Below are 26,059 nucleotides of genomic sequence, written 5' to 3' on the forward strand. Positions count from 1 at the left end.
TCCAGGAAGATATGGCATGACACTGGAAGCATTCCCGGGAATGGCTTAAAAGGAACCCACTGCCTCACATTGGGGAGTTGGGGTCGGGGGGCAGCATGCAACACTGATTTTTGGAAGGGTAGTTTTGTAAACATGCGTGTGGATGAATAGATATCCTTTATTTTATCTTAGAAAAATGTTGGTGGTTACAATGTTTAATAGAACAAAAATACCCTTGCCTGCTCCAGGTCATACTTTTGGCATTGGCTCCATGACACCATTCCTTGAGCGCCAACCTCTCTTGGCAGAGTTGCATTCCACAGCTGTTCTTCACTAATGTTTACTCCTTGTATAGCAAACTGGATCTCCTCTGATCTGACCTGGAGGAATTAAACCAGATGATCAAAATACTCATTTAAACTTCATTTGAAATGCTAATTTCCAGATACCACAGCTGCCCAATTACAATGTTGAGGGTGAGGGATGCACCATCTGGCTGCCTCTCCATGCTTGAGGCATCTGTACACATAACAGTGACACAACTGAAAATGAATTCTTGGTTCATATTTATAGGCTGCTTATAGACTGCTGTAATGGGAAAGAGTAAAATGAAGTGCTAGGAGTGTTTTTGCAAAAGTTCACCTGCAATACCAGAAAAGTATATATAAAGATTAAAAATTTAAAGATAGAAAATGTTTTGATTATGTAGGATTGATGACTTCCTTCAAACGGCATCCCTTCAGACGTTCTCCTTTTAGTCCTCCACCATGTGGCCATTTATGCCATTAGAGAAGAAGCCTACAAATTATTCCATAACCAAGATCCTATCTATGTTATACTCACATATAAAGATGCACTTTATTTAACTGTCCCTATCCATCACAGGGTTGCAGAGTTTATCTTGATTACATCAGCCACATATTATGACACAACCCTGGAAGCAATGTGTGTGAATAAGTACTAATCTAATAAATTAAAGAATAACAATAGATTGCATCAGATAACATATTGGAGCCTGCTAATGTTTACATATTTCCTTAAAAACATAAAAGTGCTTATACTGTATAGACATCTGGGTCTATAGAACGTATATACAGTACACTTATACACTCACTGAAAAAATTCTTAGGAATACGATACTAATACGATGAAAGGGTCTCCCTATACCATCAAAACAGCCCCAGTTCTTCATGGTATGGATTCCACAACATATTGGAAACATTTCTGTGAGATCCTGCTCCATGTTGACCTGATTGCATCACTCAGTTTCTACAGATTTGTTAGGTACACATTTATTCTGCAAATCTCCAATTCCACCAAGCTGTTCTGTTGAGTTCAGGCCTGGTGACTGGGGAGGCCACAGAAGAACACTGAACTCATGGTCATGTTCATGAAAGCAGTTTGGGGTGACTTTTCTTTGTGACATGATGCATTATCATGTTGGAAGTAGACATTTGAAAATGGGCAAACTGTGGCCATGAAAGGATGCACATGGTTATCAGCAATACTCAGACTGACCATGACATTCAAGCAATGATTGATTGCTATTCATTGACCCAAAATGTGCCAAGAAAACATTCTCCATGCCATTACACCACCACCACCAGCAGCCTACAGTTTTGACAAAAGGCAGGTTGGTTGCATGGATCCGTGCTGCTGATGGCACATTCTGACCCTACCATCTTTGTGCCTCTGTATAAATCAGGATTCATCAGACCAGTTTTGGTGAACCTGTGCCCACAGCAGCCTCATCTTTCAGAAGTGAAACCCAACCTGGTCTACTGCCGTTGTAACCCATCCACCTCAAGGTTGGATGTGTTTTGCATTCTGTTCTGCTCACCACAGTTGTACAGAGTGGATATCTGAGTTGCTGCAGCCTTTATGTCTGCTTGAACCAGTCTGGCCAGTCTCCTCTGACCTCTCTCATCAATGAGGCTTTTCCATCCACAGATCTGCTGCTCACAGGATGTTTTTCTTTTTCACATCATTCTGAGTAAACACTAGTGAGTGTTGTATGTGAAAATCCCAGGAGATCAGCAGTTACAGAAACACCCAAAGCTGGTCTGCCTGGCACCAACATTCATGCCACGGTTGAAATCACTGAGATGATCTTTTGTACCCAATCTGCTGTTTGATGTGAATATTAACGGAAGCTCTGCGTGATTTAGTGCATTGCACTGCTGCTACATGATTGGGTGGTTAGATAATTACATGGATAAACAGGTGTACCTAATCATTTCCCAGGGAGTGGATACACAGTGCCTAGAAAAAGCATAAAGAAATTATTTTCACTTTTTATTTTCTCAAATTCTGCACTTACAATATTTAAAATAAGAATTTTTCCAGCTGATCTACCAAGTGCTGTACAGTACATTTGGCCAAATTAAAGAGACAAATTAAAAGCCTTTGAAAACTCTTCCAAAAATGGAAAACTCATAACTGAGATATTTATAGTTATGCATACCCTTTGTAAATATAAGGCCGACTTTGCGCAGGAGCCATGTATTACCTCACCAGCTGACTCAATTTGTTGATGGCCTCCACCTGTGTAGGAAATGAGTGAATCATCTGTTGTCAATTAATGTATAAGGACAAATGTTCCCTTTCTTGCTGAAGTCCAACAGCATGGTAGCCATTTCTACAGAGCAAACCAAAATGAAGACATCCCAGCATTTAAAACAATATCATTTTAGAGAAGCACAGATCTGGGGAAGGCTACAAGACCATTGTGCATTGAATGTACCTCAGTGATCAGTGTAGTCCATCATATGGAAAAGGAAAAAAATCAAAACTACCACCATATTGCCAAGGGCAGGCCGTTCCTCTAACAAGAATGGCACATTTCAGAGAGGCTGCTGTGATGCCAGTAACTGTGACTGAGTGTCAAAGCTTAATGACTACCACTGAAGAGGATGTTCTTGGCTAATCTCTAAGGCATAGCACAAAAAGAGCCTTTATGGAAGACTGGCAAGGAAGAAGCTCTGACTAAAATAAAATAAAAACATGTCCTTGTCTATAAAGAACTTGTAAAACGTCCCTTGGAAGATACTCCCTCAAAGCATTCAGCTTCCACTTTTAATTCTGAAAAGGATAGAGCCTCTATCATAGAGGACACTACAACATTGAATCTTCTGAGACTTTCCATCTTTTTAAGGTAATATTGAATTACTTTATCACATTCAAATGGGTGGGACAGTCATTTGGAGTTGGACCCCCCTAGAAGTTTATTTTCTCCATCTATAGTCTTTGTTGTCTTCTCCTCTCTTGCCATTTGACCTTAGAACATGCTCTTGAATTGGACATGAACTTGTTGCCATTTTTTTACCTTTAGAGGCTTATAAACTAGGAATTCTTCCATCTTACCACTTTTATAACTTTAATTTTTCTTTTTAAAAATATGCACCATCTGTCTCATTTATCCTGATGAAACTCCTGCTTGAGTGAAAGTCTTTGTCACTTTAGGCAGCTCTTGTAGACATGTTTCTAGCATGCTGACCCAAACTAGCTGTTTCACAAGGACCAAAATATTAAATTGCTAACGGTTGTAGGTTTAAACCATCTCTGAGAAGCGACTAACTGTTAGTAAAGCTAGTGTAGGTAGGGAATAAAAAGGGAGAAGTTTACACTAAAGAGTGTAGCTAAACAATTTAGAAAAAACTATTACAAGATTGATATGAAACATCAATATATGTAATATTGATTGCATCCTTGATTGATTTGTGTTTTGTTCACCGTAATGCAATTGACAAATATTTATTTTGTTGTTAAAATGAAAAAAAGTAAAAAAAAAGATATACATGACTCAGCTGATGTGACAATTGAGGGAGTTTTGTAGCAAATGTTGCAAAGTTCTTTTGTAATCAGATACCAAGTGGTTTTATATGTGGGCCACCAGTGTGCACATTATTAAAAGATTCTATTTTTATGCCTCTTTGTTTTCAAGTATCATTCTCAATCATCTAGAATTTGGCACTCCAGCTGATACTTGGCACAATGAACATGAAAAGGTTCACAGATTTAATGCGAAAGCCTACTACAGATATTTTAACTCCTGAAAGATTAGAAAATATCAGAAATGTTGTGTTGAAAGGGTCTGCAGTAAAGCTGAGTGTAAATGGAGAAAAAGCAAACTTATCATAAAGTGTGAAACTCTTAGGACTCATAATAAAATTCAGTATTTTAATCTAACCCAAAGACAATGAAACTTGAGCACAATTATAAATAACAATACAAGAAATACTATTTCCAACCATTGTGCCATTTTATGACAGCCATTCATGCGTAATAAAAATTTTGCTATTTCTGCATAATTATCAGATAGAGTTTATTAGTAGGTTTAACAAAATGTTTTTTGCAGCAAATATTCTTTGTTTGTCGCTGACCTTGTTTGCTGAATATTTCCATGGAAATTCGTTGTTCAGCTGACAATTTTTTCTGACCGCCCCATGAAGCGTTGCAAGAACAAAGTGATATCTTAGAGCTGTAGCAGTCATAAGCAGAAGTTTCTTACATACCTACTGTAAGATTGTTCCGACTACACCATTGCTGTATTGCAAGCACACAAGGAAAAAAAAAGTTGTTTCAGTCATTGAGACATCCTGCAACTACCCCTTCCCTCTTCCACTAAACTGCACTGCACATTACTTTTCCCCATTTCTAATCACACTTTACTTTCTTCCACTAATGGACTCTTCATTTGCCAAGTATGAGTTGTCAGGGAACTTAAAAAGGTAAAATCGTGTTCCAAAGCCACAAAGCTCTGACCTCCAAAGGTCATGCGACAAGACAGTTTCCCTTTGGGGTTTATTAAAGTGTATCAAACTAAAAAAAATTAAATAAATAAATAGAACACTACCAGATTTCCATTCCCTGTGCGTTTAAAAAAATAAACAAAAAAGTTGCAGTATTACCAGTACTGCTAGTTGATATTGTAAGGTTTCTAAACTCTTTTGAGACTCCCCCCAACAGGATGACACGCCAAAGAGCATCCCGAAGCTTGATCGCCGCGTCTGTGGAAGACAGCTTATCAGTTGCTGGGGCAACCGCAGGCTCTCAGCACTGGAGCAGCTCGCCGTAAAAGCAAATCCGAAAAGACTGTAGTTATGCTACAAGCACCTGTTGTCGACGGGGGACGCAAGGAATATTGTAAATACAGGGAACAAGATTACTTGGCCTCTAACCTGGCCACGACCCTGCCTGATTGCTGTGTCTGTGTTTAGGAGGGTGGTAGATCCCGCTACAATAAATAATCATGCTGCTCCTGTTTCAAGCTGAATAAAGTTGGTTTTGCTAAAGTACTGAAACTCAGCCTTGTGTTTTGAGGTACAAGACAGGGACTCGCATGTCACAACATATAACACTGAAACCCTGCACGGCAGCACCGCAACCCCTCAAAACCGACATTAAAAGAGCCCACCCACCTCCTTCCCCTCATCAGAAAACATAGGACATGCTGTGAAATAAAATAAATAAAAGATTTATTATTATTTACCAACCGTTTCTTTATTCGTAATGGAATAAGAAAGTACAAAGCATCTGCACAGGTGGAGGAGGAGGAGGAGGTTGGGAGCATGCACTGATTACCCACCAAATGTAAAACCACCCGGATTGGGACCCGAGTGCGCTCAGATGCATGTTAAACAAAAAAATTATTTTCATGCCGGGACTGGACGCCTGGACTTGAAACAATGAAACAAGCCAGTCCGATGACTCTGCTCAGGCATAGCTAATGTGTGCCAAAGGATTGCCACTATCACAGTGCAATTTTCTATACTTTAATCACTTATTGGATCACTTGATTTGTTGTATTTTATTTGTGGTATTAATTCTGTCTGCTTCTTTTGTTTTTTGAGGCATGGTGATGTTGTGGTTAGCAATGTTGCCTCACAGCTCAGATCACATATAATCACTCCGGTATAGTTGTCAGACTTTTCCCTAACTCCTAGGGACACTTAAAAGTGCACTACACCATTATAAACCAGTCAAGACTAGCCCAGGTCCTCCTCCCCCATCGACTTCAATGCATTTCAAGGAGTTTGCCAAAGTTTGCAAACAATTCTGTGATTTTGCTCAACTCAAGGCGAAGTGAATTTATCTTATTTTATTTTCTAAATATCTTTAATGAGGTTTCTCATTCCAGTGAATGGGCATATACATTAAAATGCAATTGCATCACAATGCAATTGTCACAGTTTCTTCCAATCATTTATATTTTACAAAATGAAAATTTAAGAGACTATAGTAAAAGCTGACTGTACTGATATTGGAAGGATGCTGAAGATGAAAAACAAAATTGCCAAAGGCTAGAGTTGATACCTCAGTAGGTAGAAGCTCTGCCAAAGCTTCTCTTCTGTTGTCCTCTGTTATTAAACCGGCCATTTCTCTTTCCACCAACATGGAAAGATTTCCTGACAAAACCAGATGAATTTCTATCTCCATTTTGCTTCACTTCTTCTAGTTCAGTCAGCTCAGTTGCAACACACAGTTGCAAACGCTTCGAGTCTTTCCAAGATTCCTGAATGGTCTTCACACTAGAGCTAGAACATCAAAGCAAACTCCAGTCTTGCCCTTTAAGAACTTCATTCTATGAATCTTTGAATCAACGTCTTCAACGTTTTAAGCTAATCTTTAACTGCCTTCTTGCACTCTTTCTTTCTCTCGCTCGCACATGCTCTCTCTCTCGCTCTCTCTTTCACTCGTTAGCTTGCTCTCTCGCTGTACAGGGAATGCACAGGGAAGAGACTGAACACGTGCGGAAATCATCGGCGCGTATGAACCGGAAGGGAAACTGACTTGTTCGTCATCCAAGTGTGTGGCCGTGAACAGATGCAAAAGTTTGGCAATCTTTTTGGTCGTAACCCGATTTGTACGTGGTCCGAGATGTTCGTGACCCGAGGTTCCACTGTACCAAACATTTCCTCAACCTGCTCAGCAAAGCCCATTTCCAGCATGTCATCAACTTCATCCAGCACCACATGCTTTAACTTTGACAGTTCTAATTTTTTATTCTGAAAGTGGTCTTTAATATGACCAAGAGTTTTTTTTTCCAATGCATCAGAGTTTTTCAATTAGAGGAATAGCAAAGTAAAAGGTTTTCCCAGTTCCAGTGCAAACTTGAGGAATCACATAATTTCCATCATACTCATAGGTAAAATATTTGGGCTGAAAATCAAACAAACATAAAACGCCTCTGGCTTTTAAAAGATTTACGGTTTCTTGAGAAATCCTAAAAATAAAAAGCACCCTCTTTTTGTTCTGGAGTTTTTCATCCTTGTCTTCTGCGTCACAGTCACCTTCGGGGCTTGATTCTTTACTGGAGTTTTCATTTTTGATGTTCCATTACTAATAGGATCCCAAACCACTTTACTACTTGTTTGTTCTTAGTGTGTTTGACAGGAGCTGATATCTCCACTGATAGCTTCAGGGTCTTGCTGTTCCTTTTTGGGTTTTGATGGCTCACACTCTTCCTCTGGAACTTGTTTATTCAATTTCTTTTCTTCCTTAGACTTTCTATCCTTTTTTAGTTTCTTCTATCAGTTCTGCTCTGAGCTGTTAGCTTCCAAAGCTTCTTCAGTTTCCATGTTGTCTCAGTCAAAGTAGATCTTTTTTGGCATTTTACCCGAAGAAAGCAACCCAAAGGCGGACACGAGACCCTTCCGTCTCTGGCACAAAACAGGCGTAGTGAATTTAACAGGGTTTGCTCATCATTAGTTATAAGCTCCTACTCTTTCTTGGTGTTCTGCTCTGGTACCATGTGCCACTGCACCGTTGTCAAAGGTTTTCCATTCGTCCATTAGAACTTGTCATTTCCATTGTCAGGACAATACTTTAGTATGGCATCATCAGACCATCTTGTTTTAATAACATAATGACTTGGTTTTGTCTTATATTACAGAATCTCTGGTAGGGCTGGGTGGCCATTTAGCCTTAGTAAACACATCTTGGAATTTCTGAACACCATGAGCCCCAGCAGTCCATTATCTCTGAGATCCTTTTTCTGGTGTTTATTTACTGTTTCTCTCTTCTATTGCTATTTAGCCATACCAAGTGCAACATCATTAGTTAAAGACAATAATATTGTATACATAGATAATAACTTTAATTAGTTTTAAGTTACTCTGTTAACATATGTAAGTTTGGATGATGAGGTTTTTGATTTTTATTCATCCATTTGTACATTGTCTTAACTAAGGAAGCTGGAACATACTGTATATCAGCATTTCTCAGGCACAATGCAGGAACTGCACCTGGACATGGACATTTTTAAATATTTACACACTTTGTGACCTGAGGTTAGGCTGCTGTTCCTCTTTTGTGTCAAACACAAATTAGCTAATGGAAGTTGGCATCTGGAAGACCATGTGGCTTTAGAAAGTTCTGCTCCAATACCCCTTTAATGGTGAGATACAAAAAAAAAAAAAGTATGAGTCTCACCTGAAAAGATTCCCAGGACTGCAGAGAATGGAAGAAAAAGATTTGGGGGCAACCAGCTAATTGTGCAAACCCAGAACATAGCTGTTAAACCAATGATAATGGTGTTATTATCCTCTTATATAATATGCTACCGTGGCTGTTCATTTGTCTGTCCAGGATTTTTAAATCACCTGTAGCTCGCATACTGTTTGACCTATTGACCTAACATTTGGTACACATATACTACGTGGTGTCTACTATCCGCTTTCAGGGTGATGTTTGACCTCCAAGGTTAATCCTCTTTTTATTTTATTTTATTGTAGAATCAACTCTCAGCAGCAGGCAGCAGGGCGGCCGTGTGTCACATGTGTACAGGCGCCGTTCTCATTCTCTACCACCTTCGCCATCGCTTCCCCTACTTCTTCATATCTTAAATCATTCTTGAGGCATATTGAAGACTTAAGTGCCAGCTTAAGAAACGTACTAACTGCGACACAAATACTGACTTAATCAGATTTAAAGTGAAAAGATGCAGATGAAAGAAGAGAAGAAATGGGCCGCTAAGGTGGAGAAAAGAAGAACTGCTCAAAGCAGCAAGCGCATTAATCTCTGAGCAAACAAATGCTAAACGTACAGAGAAAGAGGATGAAAACTAGGAATGCTCAAGTCAAGTGTCGTGCAGTGCATATTACTGTGCAGTGCGCTGTTACTGGTATTATATATAATATCAGTGGTATCATTTGTACTAGTATCTGTTTGTATTTTTATTATTATTATTATTTTAAGGGACATTATATGGTAATGTATGTAAAGTACCTTGCAGTCAATGTATGAAATGTGCTATATAAAGAAAATACAGTATATTATCATGTGCAGACGACCGGGGACCTTACCCCCCCAGGATGCCTGGAGAAGGGAAGGACGGGGAAAGGGGCAATATCTTCCCCAGGATGCAAGAAGGCAGCCCCCCTGGATTGCATTGGGGACACAGACTTAGAGATTGGAAGCTCAACCCTGTTGGGGACCGTGGCCATCACCAGGGGGCACCTGGATAATCCTGGAAAAGGTAGAGGAGAAACTAAAGTGAAACAAAAGGACTGAGTATTATTGTGGTGCTTTGTGCACTGTGTGTGCTGTAAAAGAAGCAGGAAAATAAACATTTTGTGTTTTGGGACATTGTTGGTCTACTTGTCTGAATGTGTCGAGGCTGATTCTCCATAATCAGTAACTTGGACAAAATACTGAACAAGTAAAGATACTTATTTTTGCTAAAATGGAGGCATCTGGAATGTATATTGGGTATAATTTCCTTCCAGTGAAGTTAAGGTCAAAAATATTGTAGAACAAAGGTCAGCATCAAGAGGACAGACAAGTTGCACAGTGTTCACTCAGTGTCAGCGTACGTCTGATAGAACAGCAGCAGATGACAGTGTCCTTTAAGGTGCTCAGCAGTCAGCCATACTCACATCAAAGTGAATAGCCAAGAAAGTTTTAGATGAAAAATAAAAAGATAAGACTGGGAAAAAAGTAAAGAAACGATGCAGAAGAAATGAGTGACACCCATTCTGGGAAATACTGAAAAGAATGCAATGCATTGCTGGTATTAGTGCTTTCAAGAAAAAAGCAATAGGCCTCTCAACGTGTGTTTAAATTGATACAAGCTGCAGAAATGGGTGTAGTTTCTGTGGGGTATTTTGGGAATGTACAGAAATGAAAAAATTCAGGGTTTAAAGTCTTATGGATTTATGATGTAAAAAAGATTCCCTTGCCAACAGCAATTTCCATATATCACTGTTCATGAAAAGAGCTCTGTGTGTGGTGGCCACGTGCTTTTATTCAGTAATCAATAGATACGTGATGGGAATGAAAGAAAGAAAACCCAGATATAGCCCCAATTAATTTGTAAAGGCACTTTGTACTACAACAAATGCATCAAATAGAAACAACACAGAGTGCTAATGAACTAGTACTTCAATGCCTAATTAATTGTTGCTGGCTAAAAGTCATCTTGTAAAATTTATAATCCTGGTAGGACTATATTTTCATTTGTGAAAGAGGAAAAGAGAGAATTGTGTGTGCGGCTCAAGAAACATAACTCATTAAGAGAGAAACTAAGAAAAAAATGCAATAGCATCAAAACAAATTATCCCAGAAAGCGTTTCTGGTAGTGAAGAAGTTATAAAAATGTTTAAAGTTGATATCTGTATCACTGACACATGTGGAAAAATCTTTGTAAATGCATAAGAAATCACAAGTGTCGAACGCTGATTCTTCAGAACCTTTAAGGAACAATGAAAAATTTTTGTTATAAATGTTTATTTACTCCATCCACCCATCCAGGGTCACTCAAGTCCCAGCAAACATAGGGGGCAAGGCAAGAACAATACCTGGAAGAGGCAGCAGCTTATTGCCCCCACATGTTTAATTATTAACAGTATACTTTATTTAAATGAAGTTAGCAATTTATCTGTAAATGTAATATACATACTTTAATGCATTTCATCATAAAAATGATATCAGGTATTCTTCCTAGTATTTTAACAGCACATAGTGCCAAGAGCTCTTGAAAATCTAAATCAACTTAGAAGCCAGTCATCATTATCTGTAATTAAGCGCTCTCTTCTATTGAATTGAACTGAATTCCTTATTGTCATTGCATGGTAAAGTAAGATTCAATATGCTCCATAAACTTATTTTCCTTTAAAATGTTAAATTGTGAATTTCCCCTTGGGATTAATAAAATGGGCAGCACGGTAGCACAGTAGTAGCGCTGCTGCCTTGCAGTTAGGGTACCCGGGTTCGCTTCCTGGGTCCTCGCCGCGTGGATTTTGCATGTTCTCCCCATGTCTGCATGGGTTTCCTCCCACAGTCCAAAGACATGCAGGTTAGGTGGATTGGCGATTCTAAATTGTCCCTAGTGTGTGCTTGGTGTGTGGGTGTGTGCCCTGTGGTGGGTTGGTGCCCTGACGGGATTGGTTCCTGCCTTGCACCCTGTGTTGGCTGGGATTGGCTCCAGCAGACCCCCATGACCCTGTAGTTAGGATATAGTGGGTTGGATAATGGAAGGATGGATGGATTAATAAAGTATCTATCTATCTATCTATCTATCTATCTATCTATCTATCTATCTATCTATCTATCTATCTATCTATCTAAATAATAATATGATGAAAACTATACAATCTGAAAGTATAAGTACAATATACATGTACAGATAGTACAAATGGTTCATAAAGTGGCTCAGGTTGTGCAATATTACAACTGTTGTGCAAATTTACAGTGAGGTAATTGTACTTATAAGTACAAACAGTTCTACTGGGAGGACTTGATGGACTGATTGAGTGCATTTAAATCTCTTGGGATGAAACTGTTTCTGAGTCTCAAGGTCCATGCTGGAAAGGCTCTGAGGCGTTTGCTGGATCGGAGCAGTTCATATAGACTGTGCACATGGCTGAGATGCATGCAGATGCTGGTAGCCTTCCTTAAGGCTTTAGTGTGTGCTATAAATGTCCTCTGTCCGCTGTATCCCAGTGTTCCTCTGTGCTCTCGACACATCCTGCTGCAGAGCTTTCTAATCAGCTGCTGTAGAGCTATGATTTCACACACAGATACAATGGGTTAAAATATTCTCAGTGCTGCACTAAGAGTAACAACGCTAAATCAGCTGTGGCATTTGGAATAGTTTGACCATTCCATGCACCATTATATTGTAACAAAGTGACTATAATCAAGTGCCTTAAATTTATAAATGATAATTAAGTAATTTCAGTGTATTTGATAAAGCCCGTGTCATAGATGTGAATCTTAAAAAGAAAGATCACAGAAACAGTGCTGCTTTGATGCTGGGTGCCAACTGTTTGTAAAACCAAGCAGAAACGTGTGTACGCACGGTGTGAGGCTGCCGTGAAAATATGTGTGACTTTACGCCAAGATTAGTTTTTATACATGCAACATTTTTATGAGTATGCACCATTTATACATGAGGCCCCACAACTTTAGATAATTTACAAAGGCATTCATAAAATCTCTTCTCAGCATAAACAAAGAGTTTGTGAGACTTCCCCACATACAGTATTCCTAGTTGTCAATACTTTATATGTGGTTATGTTTAAGGTCACCAGAGATTGAGATTAAATTTCTACCATTGCATACAGAACTTTGAAGATGGTAGGACATCTTAAACAAAGAGGCATAGTTGATTTGATTTCATCCAACATTCATTGCCAACTGGCAGTGGTGTGTGGTGCGTGACAATGCCAGGCCAAACACTGTGAAAACTAATTGTGAAACGTTGTGGCACTTTGCCTTCTAGCCCACAGCTAACAGGCTGGAGCTCACACCAAGTGACTTCCTCTGCTTTGGTCCTATAAAAAATAACTTGGATGATAAGTGATTTGCAACAAGTGATGATGTTCAGAATATCCTGACTGCAGCACCTTGACAATGATTTCTTCTGGGTGGTGATGGATGTGTTAGTGTCATAGAAGAGCAGGAGCTTGGACAACCTTGGATATAATCCAGAAAAATACAGTTATTAATGGGCTTGATCTGTGTTTTGTTTAAAATAGTAAAAGCTGTCAAATGTATCAGCATAAAAATGGTGATATCTCACTTTTCTGAAAACCTTCATATTGTATATTTTCACATGATACCACTCTTTGATGCTGATTGGTATTTTGATTGCATTTAGCTTTGGCGCTTTTAATGCACAGTCTTGAATTGAAATGCAATACACTTGGAGCAGCCGCTAAGCGGATTACAGTACAAAATGTTAGTTTGCTCTTAATCATGACACGTGATCTATTGACATGAATTAAAATATAATATGCTTCTGCATTGCATTATGAACTGACACAAAAATGATGTGCTGTAGTGAAAAGCAATTGATAATCTGATGAAAATATTTTTTAATTATGACGCAATATAACTGTGCTAAAATTAAATGCACCAGTTGCATATGCATTACATTTCAATATTTAATTTGTTGGATTGCATTTATTTTGGACAGTATAATCTTCCATAGTTTAGTGCCTTACTTCTTTTGTTATGTTTATTAGGGCCGTCACCATTTTGTGATTAGTCTTTACGTTCATAACCATGTTATTCTTAATAAAAGCATTTGTTGCTCATCACTGAACATCTTATGTCATCATGTTATTGCTATTAAAAATGGTGGTGTGCAACAGTGAGTGTCCAAGCTTTGGATTTTCAAAATATTGGTAGTGTAACTAAGGAAAAATGTTCATCCGTTATGACTTATTACTTTTGACCAAATATTTTTTGATTTTGTGTATTTCCTCTGTTCAGATTATTTTGTACAAGGGTTTTTCTCCCAACATCATTACACAACAAATTTTCACCCTCAAAGCCCCATTCACTAAGGTCTTTATCTGTGGTGAAGCAATATATGATTACAGTATGATCATTTTAAATAATGCAAAAATTTACACCAAATCCTTAATGAGTGTTTTCTGTCTGGAGTTGTCAACCTGCTTACAGTTTCTGCATGACTTTCCTCCCACATCCCAAAAATGTGCATATTGTGTCATATTAGCAACACTAGACAAGCCGAGTTTGTCACCTCATTCAATCAAGTACTGGCGGTTTTGATTCAACTGTTTAGACACTTCCTTCATTTTATATCGCAATTTTATCCTAGAGAAGAGTAGATCTTCAAGTGGACAAAAGGAACATCAAGGTCCTCATGTATAACGCCGTGCGTAGAATTCGCACTATAACAAGACGTAAGCACAAAAGTGGAAATGTGCTTACACACAAAAAAATCCAGATGCATAAATCTGTGCGTTCGCCAATTTCCACATTCTTCCGCTACATAAATCCTATTTAGCGTGAAAAATAATGCTCGTGCACGCGCATACTGTCCCGCCCCAACTCCTCCCAGAATTACGCCTCTTTGAATATGCAAATCAATATAAATAGCCCTTAAGATCAGCCTTCTGGGAAAAGACAATGGCAAAAGTATGAGGGAAAATAGAAGAATTTCAGTGAATGCCAAGTGGAGGCAAAGGAAAACGTACTATTTGTTGGTTTAAACAGTTGTATAAACAACAAAAGGAAGTTCATCGAGTGACATAGCGTGTCAGAGAAACTCGAAAGCTCAAGTTCACAAAGTCGCACAGTGCCGGAAATAAAAAAGAAGTTCTTACATATCAAAGTCACCATGAAAAGGCGAGTCGTAGCCAACTGTCTGAGTGTCATATGAAAGCTTATAAGGGTACAGAAAAAAAAAAGGCATACAGTGGGGAAAAAGCACAAAATGTCAACTTTAATCTCAAAATTTCCACTTTAATCATGTAGTTTATTTTGTCATTAAAGTAGAACATCATAAACTTTATCTTAAAATCGTTTAATTCACTAGTTTCTCAAATCTCATCGTAACTAAAGTAGCACGTTAAATGCTTTGTTTTGTATATGATCTTCTTCGTGCTCTATGTGCATGAATCACTACGTGCTTCTTAAACTGGCTTTCTCTTCCTCCGACAGGACACAGAATCCATTACATTTGTGATATTACAGCTCTCTGAATAATTAAAATACTGAGATGTATATGTGATATCATTTTCATGATGATAGGAGTTAAAGCATGTTAATAAACATGGAAACACAGTGGCGCAGTGATTGTTCGTGTCTCACGCAAGATGCTTGCTGCGCCATGTGCGACCTCGATGAAATACTTTACTACTGTCTCTTTCAAACGTACTAACCCCCAATTCCTGTCCTTACTTTTCTTTCTCCAAATAACCAATCGCCACACAATCAGCTCTGTAATAGATGTTAAGCCATCTGTAAGCTTAGAACGCCGATTCTTCAAAACTTTTAAGGAACATTGAAATATCTTTGTAATGTTTAATTATTCTATTCATCTATCCTTCCAGAATAGAGCGCGAGGCAGGAACAATCCGTGAACGAAGTTCCAGCTCCTGGCTAGTGCTGCGGCACCGTGTAGTTAAAGTTAAAGTTAAAGATCTTTTATAGTCCGTTTTGAACGATTATCATTTAAGTTAGAGGTGATGGAACTCCTCAGGAAAAAAAAGGAAGATATTAAATATGAAGATTGCCAAATTCGCGTCTTCCCTGACTTCTCTCCAGCAACAGCTATCAAACGCCGCCTTCTATAATATTAAACAGCTGCACGGCAAGCCAATGTCAAATACGGCCTCCTGTATCCGGCAAAACTGAAAGTGGAATGGCAGTGGCATTTCTATGTTTTCGCTAGCAAGGAGGAGGCAGAAAACGAGTTAAGAAAGCTGATCCCGGGACTATTCTGATACATAATTGTGAGTCATGGCGGTAAATGATAAAGCTAGGATTAATAATCTACTGTCTGATCTATTTGTTTCTAAAATACGGGTTTTTTATCAGCATATATTCTCATATTCTTATATTATTATTACTTACTTATTACTTATCATTACTTAGTATTACTAGGGCGCTAAATGTTTGTGTTTTATTGTGCTTAATTACGTTTTCCTCCTCTTTTTTTTTCTTTTCTAATTATTTCATGTGTACCCTAAATGAGACTGTTCAATATCATACCCTTGGTTTGCTGTTATTGCTATTACTGCATTAAGACTTGTTATGCTTGTTTTGGACACATCTTTAACACCATCACCTGGGTTTATTATCTGGGGATATCATCTTAATGCACTAAAATTGATGAAGATTATATGTATATATGTATGTATATATATATATATGTATATGTGTATATGTATATATATATATATATATTAAGTGCAAAATTCTTTTCTTTTTTTTCTTTTTCCCTTTTAAAGACTATATTGGTAACAGATATCTCTATCTTTTAACCTTAAAGCGCCACTGCATGGGGGCTTGATGTGCTTTGGATGTGTCTCTGGGTATGTCAGAGGACTGGGACTGCATGAAGTGGGTTTTAGCCTCACCTGGGGAGGCAAAAAGGGAGGGTGGGGGTTAAGGGGAAGAGAAAGAGAGCAGGCTTGATCTATATCTAATCTATCATCTCAATCTTTATAATTATAACTATCAACGTAATAATAAGCTGCATGGCAACAACTCTTGGGGGAATAGGAAATTAAGACCTAAACTATTTCACTTCCAGTTAAGACTATAATATGACACCAAAAACTCAGAATCAGTGTCTCCATGATGGGACAGTTAACTTCGTAAGCTGGAATGTTAAAGGCCTGAATCACGAATTAAAGAGAAAGAAAGTACTTTCTCACCTAACAGGTCTAAATGCTAAAATAGTATTTTTACAGGAAACCCACTTACTAAGTAAGGATCAGTTCCGCTGCAAAAGACTGGACTGGCCAAATGTTCCATTCTAGTTTTACAAAGAAAACTAGAGGGGTGGGAATTCTCATACATAGAACAGTACCATTTGTAGCATCAGATGTAGTATTGGATCCTGAAGGGAGATATGTGATGGTCATGGGAGACTTATCTAACTGTAAAATGATTTTGATAAATGTTTATGCACCTAATGTTGATGATAAGGAATTTATACAAAATTTATTTGCATCCATTCCCAATCTGAACACTCATAAACTTATAATGGCTGGGGACTTTAATTGTGTTCTAAATCCACTTTTAGATAAGACTTCCTCCACAGGGGAACGCAACTAACACCGCAAAGATAATTACAAAGTTTATAACTGATCACAACTTATCAGATCCCTGGAGGTTTTAAACCCAAATTCAAGAACATATTCTTTCTACTCACCAGTACATCATTGCTACTCAAGGATTGATTACTTCTTTATAGATAATAACTTCTTGCCTAAGATTAAATCTTGTAAATACGATGCTATTGTTATTTCAGACCATGCTCCATGATCTTGGAGCTGAAATTACTAAGCCCCATACACTCACCCCAAGAGATGGCGCCTCAATCCGCTTCTATTAGCTGACGAGAATTGTACTGAATTTATATCCAAACAAATTGAATTCTTTCTAGAGACAAATACATCCCCTGAGATCTCTGCAGGAACACTCTGGGAAACTCTTAAGGCCTTCTTAAGAGGACAGATTATCTCATATCTTTCCCACAGAAATAAATCCGAAGCAGAGAAAGTAGCAGAGATAAAAAGCGAAATTACTAAAATAGATGAAGAACATGCCAGACTACCAAGCGAGACTCTACATAAGAGGAGGCAGGCTCTACATTCAGAATTAAACCTCTTGACAACTAAAGAAACCGAACAACTAATTTACAAATCCAGACATCATTATTATGAACATGGAGAGAAAGCTAATAAGCTTTTAGCAACAAATTCACAAGCAAGAAGTGCAACGCAATCTCGTAATTACTAACACTAATGGAGATAAAATCATCGAACACAAAAATATAATGTGCACTTTTAGAGACTACTATAAATCCCTATATACTACTGAGTTTAAAGAAGACAATATACAATCTAATGCATTTCTGGATAAATTACAGATACCACAAATTGACGCTATTAGTGTGGAGGAGCTCGATAAACCTCTGTCATTATCAGAATTACTGGATGCTATAAAGTCACTCCAAGGTGGAAAAGCAGCAGGCCCTGATGGCTACCCTGCAGAGTTTTACAAGAAATTCTCCGCTCAGCTAGCTCCCTCCTATTAGCAACATTTACAGAAGCCAGAGATAACCAATCTCTTCCACAAACCTTTCGCCAAGCACTAATCACTGTCTTTCCAAAACAAAATAAGGACTTATTACAATGTGCATCATACAGACCAATTTCACTTCTGAATAACGACGTTAAAATACTCTCTAAAATCATAGCTAGAAGGATGGAGAAAGTGCTCCCCTCAATAATATCACAAGACCAAACTGGATTTATTAGGGGCCGACACTTATCTTCAAATCTTCGACGCCTGTTTAATGTAATATACTCACCAACTAAATCAAACACCCCAGAAATATTATTATCATTGGATGCAGAAAAGCATTCGACATGATTGAATGGAAATACCTTTTACTATTTTGGAGAAGTTTGGGTTTGGCCCAACATTTGTGCATGGATTAAATTACTGTATACTAACCCAGAAGCTTCAGTTTGCATCAATAACATTTGCTCAGACTACTTTAAACTAGAACGTGGCACAAGACAAGGATGCCCTTTGTCACCACTGCTGTTTGCAATTGCCATTGAACCACTGGCAATACATTGTCGAAATACTGATCAGATAAAGGGGATTAGCAGAGAAGGACTGGAACAGAAAATCTCATTATATGCAGATGACATGGTACTGTATATATCGGACCCAGAAAATTCTGTGCCTGCAGTCTTAGCAGCACTCACAGAATTTCAAAAGCTCTCTGGTCTCAGAATTAATCTGAATAAAAGTGTACTCTTTCCGTGAATTCGCAAGCATATAATATTAGATTAGACACCCTTCCTTTTATCATTGCAGAACAGTTTAAATACCTCGTAAACATCACAAGTAAACATAAAGCTCTTTATCAAAAAATTTCGTCGTCTGTATGGAAAAAATTAAACAAGACTTGCATAGATGGTCAACCCTTCATCTCACACTAGCTGGAAGAATTAACACTGTTAAGATGAATATTCTTCCTAAGCTCCTTTTTTTATTTCAAAACATACCAATATACATTAATAAATCGTTCTTTAAGCAATTAGATTCAACAATAACCTCATTTATTTGGAATTCTAAACATCCACGCATCAAAAGAGCGACCCTACAAAGACAAAAGGCAGAAGGCGGCATGGCTCTACCTAACTTCCAGTTTTATTACTGGGCGGCAAATATACAGTCGATAAGAACCTGGACACAAATAGAAGAACATACACAGGCATGGACCGCAATAGAAGTAAAATCCTGCAGTACTTCTTTGTATTCCTTGCTTTGTGCTCCAATATAACAGCTGTGTTTGGGGTTCTTCCAGAGGGGCTTAAAGTGGAGAAAGACAAACAAACTGTGATTGCATTCACTACACTGTTGGCACGCAGACTTATTCTGATAAACTGGAAGAACCCAAACTCTCCTCTTTTAAGTCAGTGGGAAACTGATGTGTTATATTATTTAAAATTGGAAAAATCAAATACTCAGTTAGAGGATCTGTGCAGACTTTTTCAAAACATGGCAGGATCTAATCAGTAATATTTTGAAATGATTTTATAAAGCACAGAGAATTTGTTGATTTAGGTATTTTTAAAAGCCTTAAATTTTACACCGTTTGGCTTGCTCTCTCTCTCAAGGGTGGGGATCGATCTGTTCTTAGCATAATTCTTTTTTTTTTTGTAAAAACTTGATTGCTATGTATTGATTGTAATAAAATTAATAAATAAATTAAAAAAAAAAAAAAAGTTAAAGTTTTATCTGTATAATATAATAAACATATTTTGCTGCTTTTCATCTTAAAAATAATATCATCATCATATGTAAATACGTGCTTTATAAAGTGGCTCAGATTGTGTAATATTATAACCGTATCGCAAGTTTACAGTGAGGTAATTGTACTAATAAGTACAAACAGTTCTACAAGGAGCACTTGATGGACTGATGGAGTGCGTTTAGAGTTCTTGTGATGAAACTGTTTCTGAGCCATGAGGTCCGTACAGGAAAGACTCTGAAGCGTTTGTCGCATGAGAGCAGTTCAAATAGCGAATGGCTGAGGCAGCGTGTGCTTGATGCTGTATACTGATAATTCTGTTTCTGATCAGCTGCTGTACAGCTGCGATTCACACTCAGATACAGTGATATAAATACTCACAGTGGTGCAGTGAGAGTAATATGGAAAAAGATGATCCGCTGTGGCAACCCCTAACGGGAGCAGCTGAAAGAAGAAGAAGAAGGCGCAGTGAGAGTAATAACGCTAAAGCAGTTATGGTATTTGGAATAGTTTGACCATTCTGCGGACCATTATATTGTTACAGGTTAATTACAATCAGATGCATTACACTAATAAACAATATGCGGTTAATTTCAGTGTATTTATGAAGCCGCGTCAGGGATGTGGATCTGAAAAAGAAAGATAAGCCACACAGGATCAGTAGCACTGCTTTGATGCTGGGTGACTCCAGTCTGCAAAACTGAGCGGAGAACTTGCGTACGACAGGGTATGAGCTACCGTGGAAATGTGTGTGGCTTTATGCCAATTTTAGGTTTTATACATCGCGATTTGAACGTGGAAACATTCTTACGCAACATTTTTGCGTGTACGCACCGTTTATACATGAGGCCCCAGGTCTTCAGGATTCTCTGGTGGCTGGAGGATTAGACTAAAGACTACAGGGGTGATTGACTGTTTTGGGGACCACAAAGTTTTAAAAAACAAAAGAATTAGACAAAAGGGAGATTTTACTTAATGGTTTTTAATTATTTTAATGCTTTACATAAATCATCTTATAAAGGGTTTGATCAGTTTGCTGCAGTGTTATTGCTTGTGCCTGGATGCCAGATTTCAAACGAAAAAGGGGAATAGTGGGTGAAGAATATTTCTTTTCCTGCAGGGGTCCTAGTGCCTATAACCTAAACTAGATGCTGTAGTCAGTATTTCCCTTTTAGGTGACAAAAGCAGTGCTAATATTTGTGACATACTACCTGTTGAAATGAAAAATGCAATGCATTTAATTAATACATTCCAATGAATGGTGCACTTCAAATGTTAATGTTGAATACATCAACAGAAAATGATTGGACAGAAATCAGCTTATCCACCCTAATAAAAGGACAAGTGTCTGTGTATGTATCTGTGTGTCCAATCAGTTGCTAGGGTTAGGAAGACAAATTTTAAAAATAGGCAAAACATGTAGAAGAAGCATAAAAAAAACCTCAAACATGATAATAAAAAATAACAAATAAGGGTCTAAAAATAAGAAAAATGGTCTTGTTGGCCCATGCTGTAGTGACTTCCTTGCACCCACTTGAGCCACGTGAATGAGGTAATTTTAATAGCTGATAACTTCACCTGGTGAGCAATGTAAGAATTAAAATAGCGACCACTATTATATTTTCCCAGCCTATTACTTTAATCATAAGAGTGATCAGGTTGACAAGCAATGCCACGAGGAAGTGATAAAAATGAGTGGCTCTATTCAATGAGTGAAATAACACTTTGAGAGAAAGAGATTGTGTGGACGTTACTGTTCTTGACCAAATAGACTAACCCATGCACTACATTGATTACTTAGATGTCAACAGCTAGTGTAAATATGGATGTACCTTGATCTCCAAGGGGGGCACTGTCCGATTTCACAGTTTCATATACAAACGTGAACATGCTTTAATCTACAAGGGAGGGGATACCAACATTGTCTAGGGGTGCCATATACTATTGAGCCAGGACTGTTTGTTCCTACCTCATGCTGCCAGGTAAGGTTCCAACTACCATGAATCCAAAATGAATTAATTAAGGCTTGATAACAGATAAAATAATTCAAGTATACAGAGAAATAGTGGCTGCCTAAAATTAACAGGAGATAAAATCGAGGCCATGACAAATGTTACAGTCTCTCTCTGTGAGAAGTTAAGCAAAGTAATACCTTTTATTGGCTAAGTAGAAAGATTACAATATGCAAGCTTTCGTGGCAGCTCATGCCCTATCTTGCCTCAAGAAGGGACCTGAGTTGCCTCGAAAGCTTGCATATTGTGATCTTTCTACTTAGCCAATAAAAGATGTCATTTTGCTTGACTTCTCATAAACTTCACATGGAAGGCTAATGATCATCATACTGCCTACAACTTAAAACAGACCAGCAACAACAAGCAAAGAAGACGAGGAAAGGAAAAACAATGAGGCACTTCACACAATGTGTATGTTTTCAACTTACCGAACAATGGAAGTCTGGGGTGGCACTCACAAATACCTGGCAGAGTGAGTGCCATCCATTGGGGATAGCCAGGAGGCACAGCAAGTAAATAAGGATCTGTTGGTATCTTCCAAAGTGACCAATGACATTTACAATCTTCTCAAAAGTGAAGACACTTTCATCTTGGCTTTGCAGTGGGCAGTCTTCTTCTTGGGGAGAAGCAGACACAACAGACAGTTCTTCAGCCACCATCATGGAAGTTCTTAATGCTTGACTGTTCATAGGATTCCCATTTAAAAATGAACATAGGCAGACATATGGTCCTTACTAGAGACACAACCGCTAGTTTGCCATCTCTCACTCCTTTGGGGGCTGCCTCTCAAATGCAGCTGTACAGTAACTTTCATGTCTGATGTGGTAAAACGACTCAAGTGCAGCTTCAGCTCTACCCTTTGCTAACTTTCTCAGCTCTCAGGAAAAAAAAAAGTTGCTTTTCACTAAGCTGCTTTTGTAACGTCATTAAGTCTTTAAAAAAAAAAAAAAAGAGTTCCAAGAGTGTTTACATGAATACATCTGAATACATTTTATCTTGTACAGTAAATGATTATTTAGTGATCTATGGGGAATATTTAAAGTTAGCTATGACTTACAAACTATCACAGCAGTAAAGAAGTTACCGTTTAATGTTACCCCCAGCTGAACTATTGCCTAACTCTGGGCAAGAAAGGAATGCAGGCAAAGACTTCCTATTGGATGGGCTCCAGCTAAATATGTTTTACTGGATCAGCTCTTTTTGCCTGTTCTCCTAATACACATTCCTTACCCTTTTCTATAAAAATTACTTTGTACAATCCCTCTGCGCAAAAGAGCATCAGCCATGCAATGTTAGGAGCTGACAGCTGCAGACTGATTTATCACTAGGTTGGAAAGATGATAAGCATGGAGCAGCTTTGTCACCCCTTAGGTATTCAGATCTGACCCGGTTGTCTGTGTGGCAAAATGGCTTGTGCAGAATTTGGGTCTCTCCTTTACTTTATTCTGCAGCCATGCTGTTTAATGGGCTACTCTGTGTGTACAGCTAATGTTTAGACTTGAAATGTCTTAAGCAAGTTAGCAATAACAGAATAAACAAACACTAATATATATTATAAGCAGTGGATGTCATCTTTTAAAGTATAAGTCTCAGATCCTTAGAATTCTTGTAGAAGTTCCAGATTATTTACTTATTCAAAGTACTTAATTCAGCAAAGTTTTCAATTATGTATAATTTAGTATGAATATGTTGTAAGGAACTTATTAATGTCACCATTCATTCATTAATGTTCTAAACCTGGCTTATGAAGGATGAGAGTGTCTACCCTTGAAGCACTGGACACAAGACATAAACCAGCCTTGGACGGAGTGCTGGTCCGTTGCAGGACACACTCACATGTGCAGCCACATTCACTCCTATCTGGACAATTTATCAAAAGTTACCAACCAGCCAGTCAGAGCTTTCCTCTTCTCAACTGCTTATCTCAAGAATTAAGAAGATAAAAACGATATCTGAGCACACTGCTAAGTCTGGGAGGAGCAGAATAAGCACCATGTGTCTTTTAGACCTGCAAAAAATTGGTCCAAAGGCTATAGGGGGATATGACCATCATGAGTAGAAGGCAGTGGTCCAGAACATACAGCAATAGGAATTCTTACTTATATGGGGATAGGTGCAATAATTTCCCCTCAACTCTAACGTGTTCACTTGCTTGGAAAGGGTTATGCTGGCAGAGTTGTAACTAGAACATTCATGCCTTAATTCCATGTGCCTGTCATTTAATAGGCATGTGAAATCCACCAACTCATTTCCTGTCTCTTGTAGACATTTGGTGAGCCACCAGACGTATTCTGATAGTACAGTCCCCCAGCTTTTCCAATTTTGATGACAATCTTGGTGATCACATTCTTTATAGATGCATTGGAGGCAGAAAAGACACATGAAGTTCCACGACACTTGGAGAGATGCTGTAAAAGGTGTAAGTGGCACTAAGGAAGGCTGGGCATCTCACACAGGAAGGACGGACATCACGACTAGGAGAGGAGAAGCTTCCTTATCCAGACGGTTGGCACCAAGGGGACAGACAGACATCCTGGCCAACAGAGTAGAAGGTGCCTTACCTGATTAAGACTCCCCATGTAGATGGACAGATATCTTAGTCAAAAGAGAAGTACAAGGAAGGAGTGTCTCTAAGGGATGTTTGTTCCCCCAGGACACTAGATGGCAGTGGCCCTGCATATTGGTACCTAATCAGAAACCAGCAAGGAATGCTGAGAATTGTAGTCCTGGAGTGCAGCCCTACAGAGTTCCCTGGGTGCTTTAAGAGGGTGCAGCAGGAAGATGCACTCCCTGTTATTCTTGACTTCTGTATGACCTGGAATTGCTTTCAACGTGCAAAGGCCCTGGCACTGGAAGTACTCCTGGGTCCTCAATAAAAGAGACTGCAAGTCAGAGCTGGGAGGAAGGAAGACAACACTTGACTGGAGGTGAGCAGTGCAGTAGAAAGAGGAGAGGAGAAAAGCAACTTGTTTTGGCTTTGTACAAGGTACTTTATGTAATAAACACTATTTATTTGAACACGGGACTGTCTTGTGTGTTCATCATTGGGGTTTGGGGCTCTGTGGTGCCCCGTAGCCTTCACAATGGTAATTGCTAGGTAATGGAGGAGAGGTTGGTAGCTCCTTGTGTTGTCAGATTTCTTCTGTGGAGAAAGCAGAGTAATGTGCACAAGAGACATAATTAGAGTTGATTTATGAAGTGCAACAGATTACATGTATCATTCAGCTGCCAAAAGGAACACACGTAAACGTGAAAAACTGAACAAGACTGTAGGGTGCAATACTCACAAAAACAAAAAAACTTGAAAATGTTCAAAATACTATTTTTAGTGAGTTTCACATTTTGAAATAGCAAAACCACATACAAAAGAAATTTTAGTGTCAGTTTGGCAAAACTGTGTACAAATCAAAACTTGCCTGTTTCACTCATCATTATACAATATGTTGTGGATGTTACCATGATAATAAAGTATAAAAAAGCGGGTACAAACGAACGTGCAGTGCCCAGAGCTGTTAATCTAAGTTTGAATGTATTTAAATATTTCCTTATTTTTAACATTCAATCTTCATTTTTGGCTAATTTAACAGTCCTCATATATATACACTCTATATACACTCTAATGATTGCTACATTGGAACTAGCATCCCAGCAAAAGTTATTGGAAATCCCATACCTGTCTGGGAGGCCAGAATACTGGATAGGCAATCTGGATGGAGAGGCATCTGGTTGGAAGTCCCTTTTGTGGTTGGGATGCCAAAAGAAATGTGGGACAGTGGAAGTATTCCTACCAAGCTAAGGTTGTCCCAAACCTATACACTGAATGGTCGCATCCCTTGTGGCAACTCCCTATCTGGATGCCCAGTGGGCAGCATGGGATTTACAGTTCCATAGGAAAGCGCTGTTGGGTTGATGTGGGAGCTGTTCAGGAGAAGAATCCCCTGTTTCTCCTCACCTGGAAGTGTTTCCCAGAGATAATGGTTTGACACCAGAAGTCCTTTTGGGTTGTATTTTAAATGGAGACCTCCACTTTCCCCAGATAGAATGATTTGGGAAAGAAGGACAACACTCACCTGAGAGGAGTGGAGTGGAAAGAGAAAGAGAAAAGATTGTGCTGTGCTCTGCTGTGCCATGCGAAAAGAACCTGTAAAGAGGTATCGTGTTAATTATTTCAACTTGTGTCAGGAGTTTGGAGTTCTATTGCAGTTAAAAGCTTTGTATTGGATGGACTCCAGCTAAATACATTTTATTTGCTCAGCACATTTTGCCTGCAGTCACAATATATATAAATTAACTTAGTTACATTACTCAT

At 38.5% G+C, this 26,059-nt stretch overlaps 1 protein-coding gene across 1 annotated transcript in view; it reads right to left on the bottom strand.

The window, feature by feature from the left end:
* LOC120537196 (organic cation transporter protein-like) overlaps positions 1–22,595 on the bottom strand; it is a 64,941-nt gene extending 42,346 nt beyond the window's left edge. Inside the window, exons 1-2 of the mRNA XM_039765951.1 lie at positions 22,179–22,595; positions 213–359 (exon numbers count right to left, since the gene is read on the bottom strand). Of these exons, the coding sequence (XP_039621885.1) occupies positions 213–359; positions 22,179–22,439 (408 nt within the window). The 5' untranslated portion in view covers positions 22,440–22,595. The remainder of the gene's footprint in view (positions 1–212; positions 360–22,178) is intronic.
* Positions 22,596–26,059: the final 3,464 nt, after the last annotated feature.

The sequence above is a fragment of the Polypterus senegalus genome, chromosome 10 (assembly GCF_016835505.1).
Source record: "Polypterus senegalus isolate Bchr_013 chromosome 10, ASM1683550v1, whole genome shotgun sequence".
Taxonomy (NCBI): Eukaryota; Metazoa; Chordata; class Cladistia; order Polypteriformes; family Polypteridae; genus Polypterus; species Polypterus senegalus.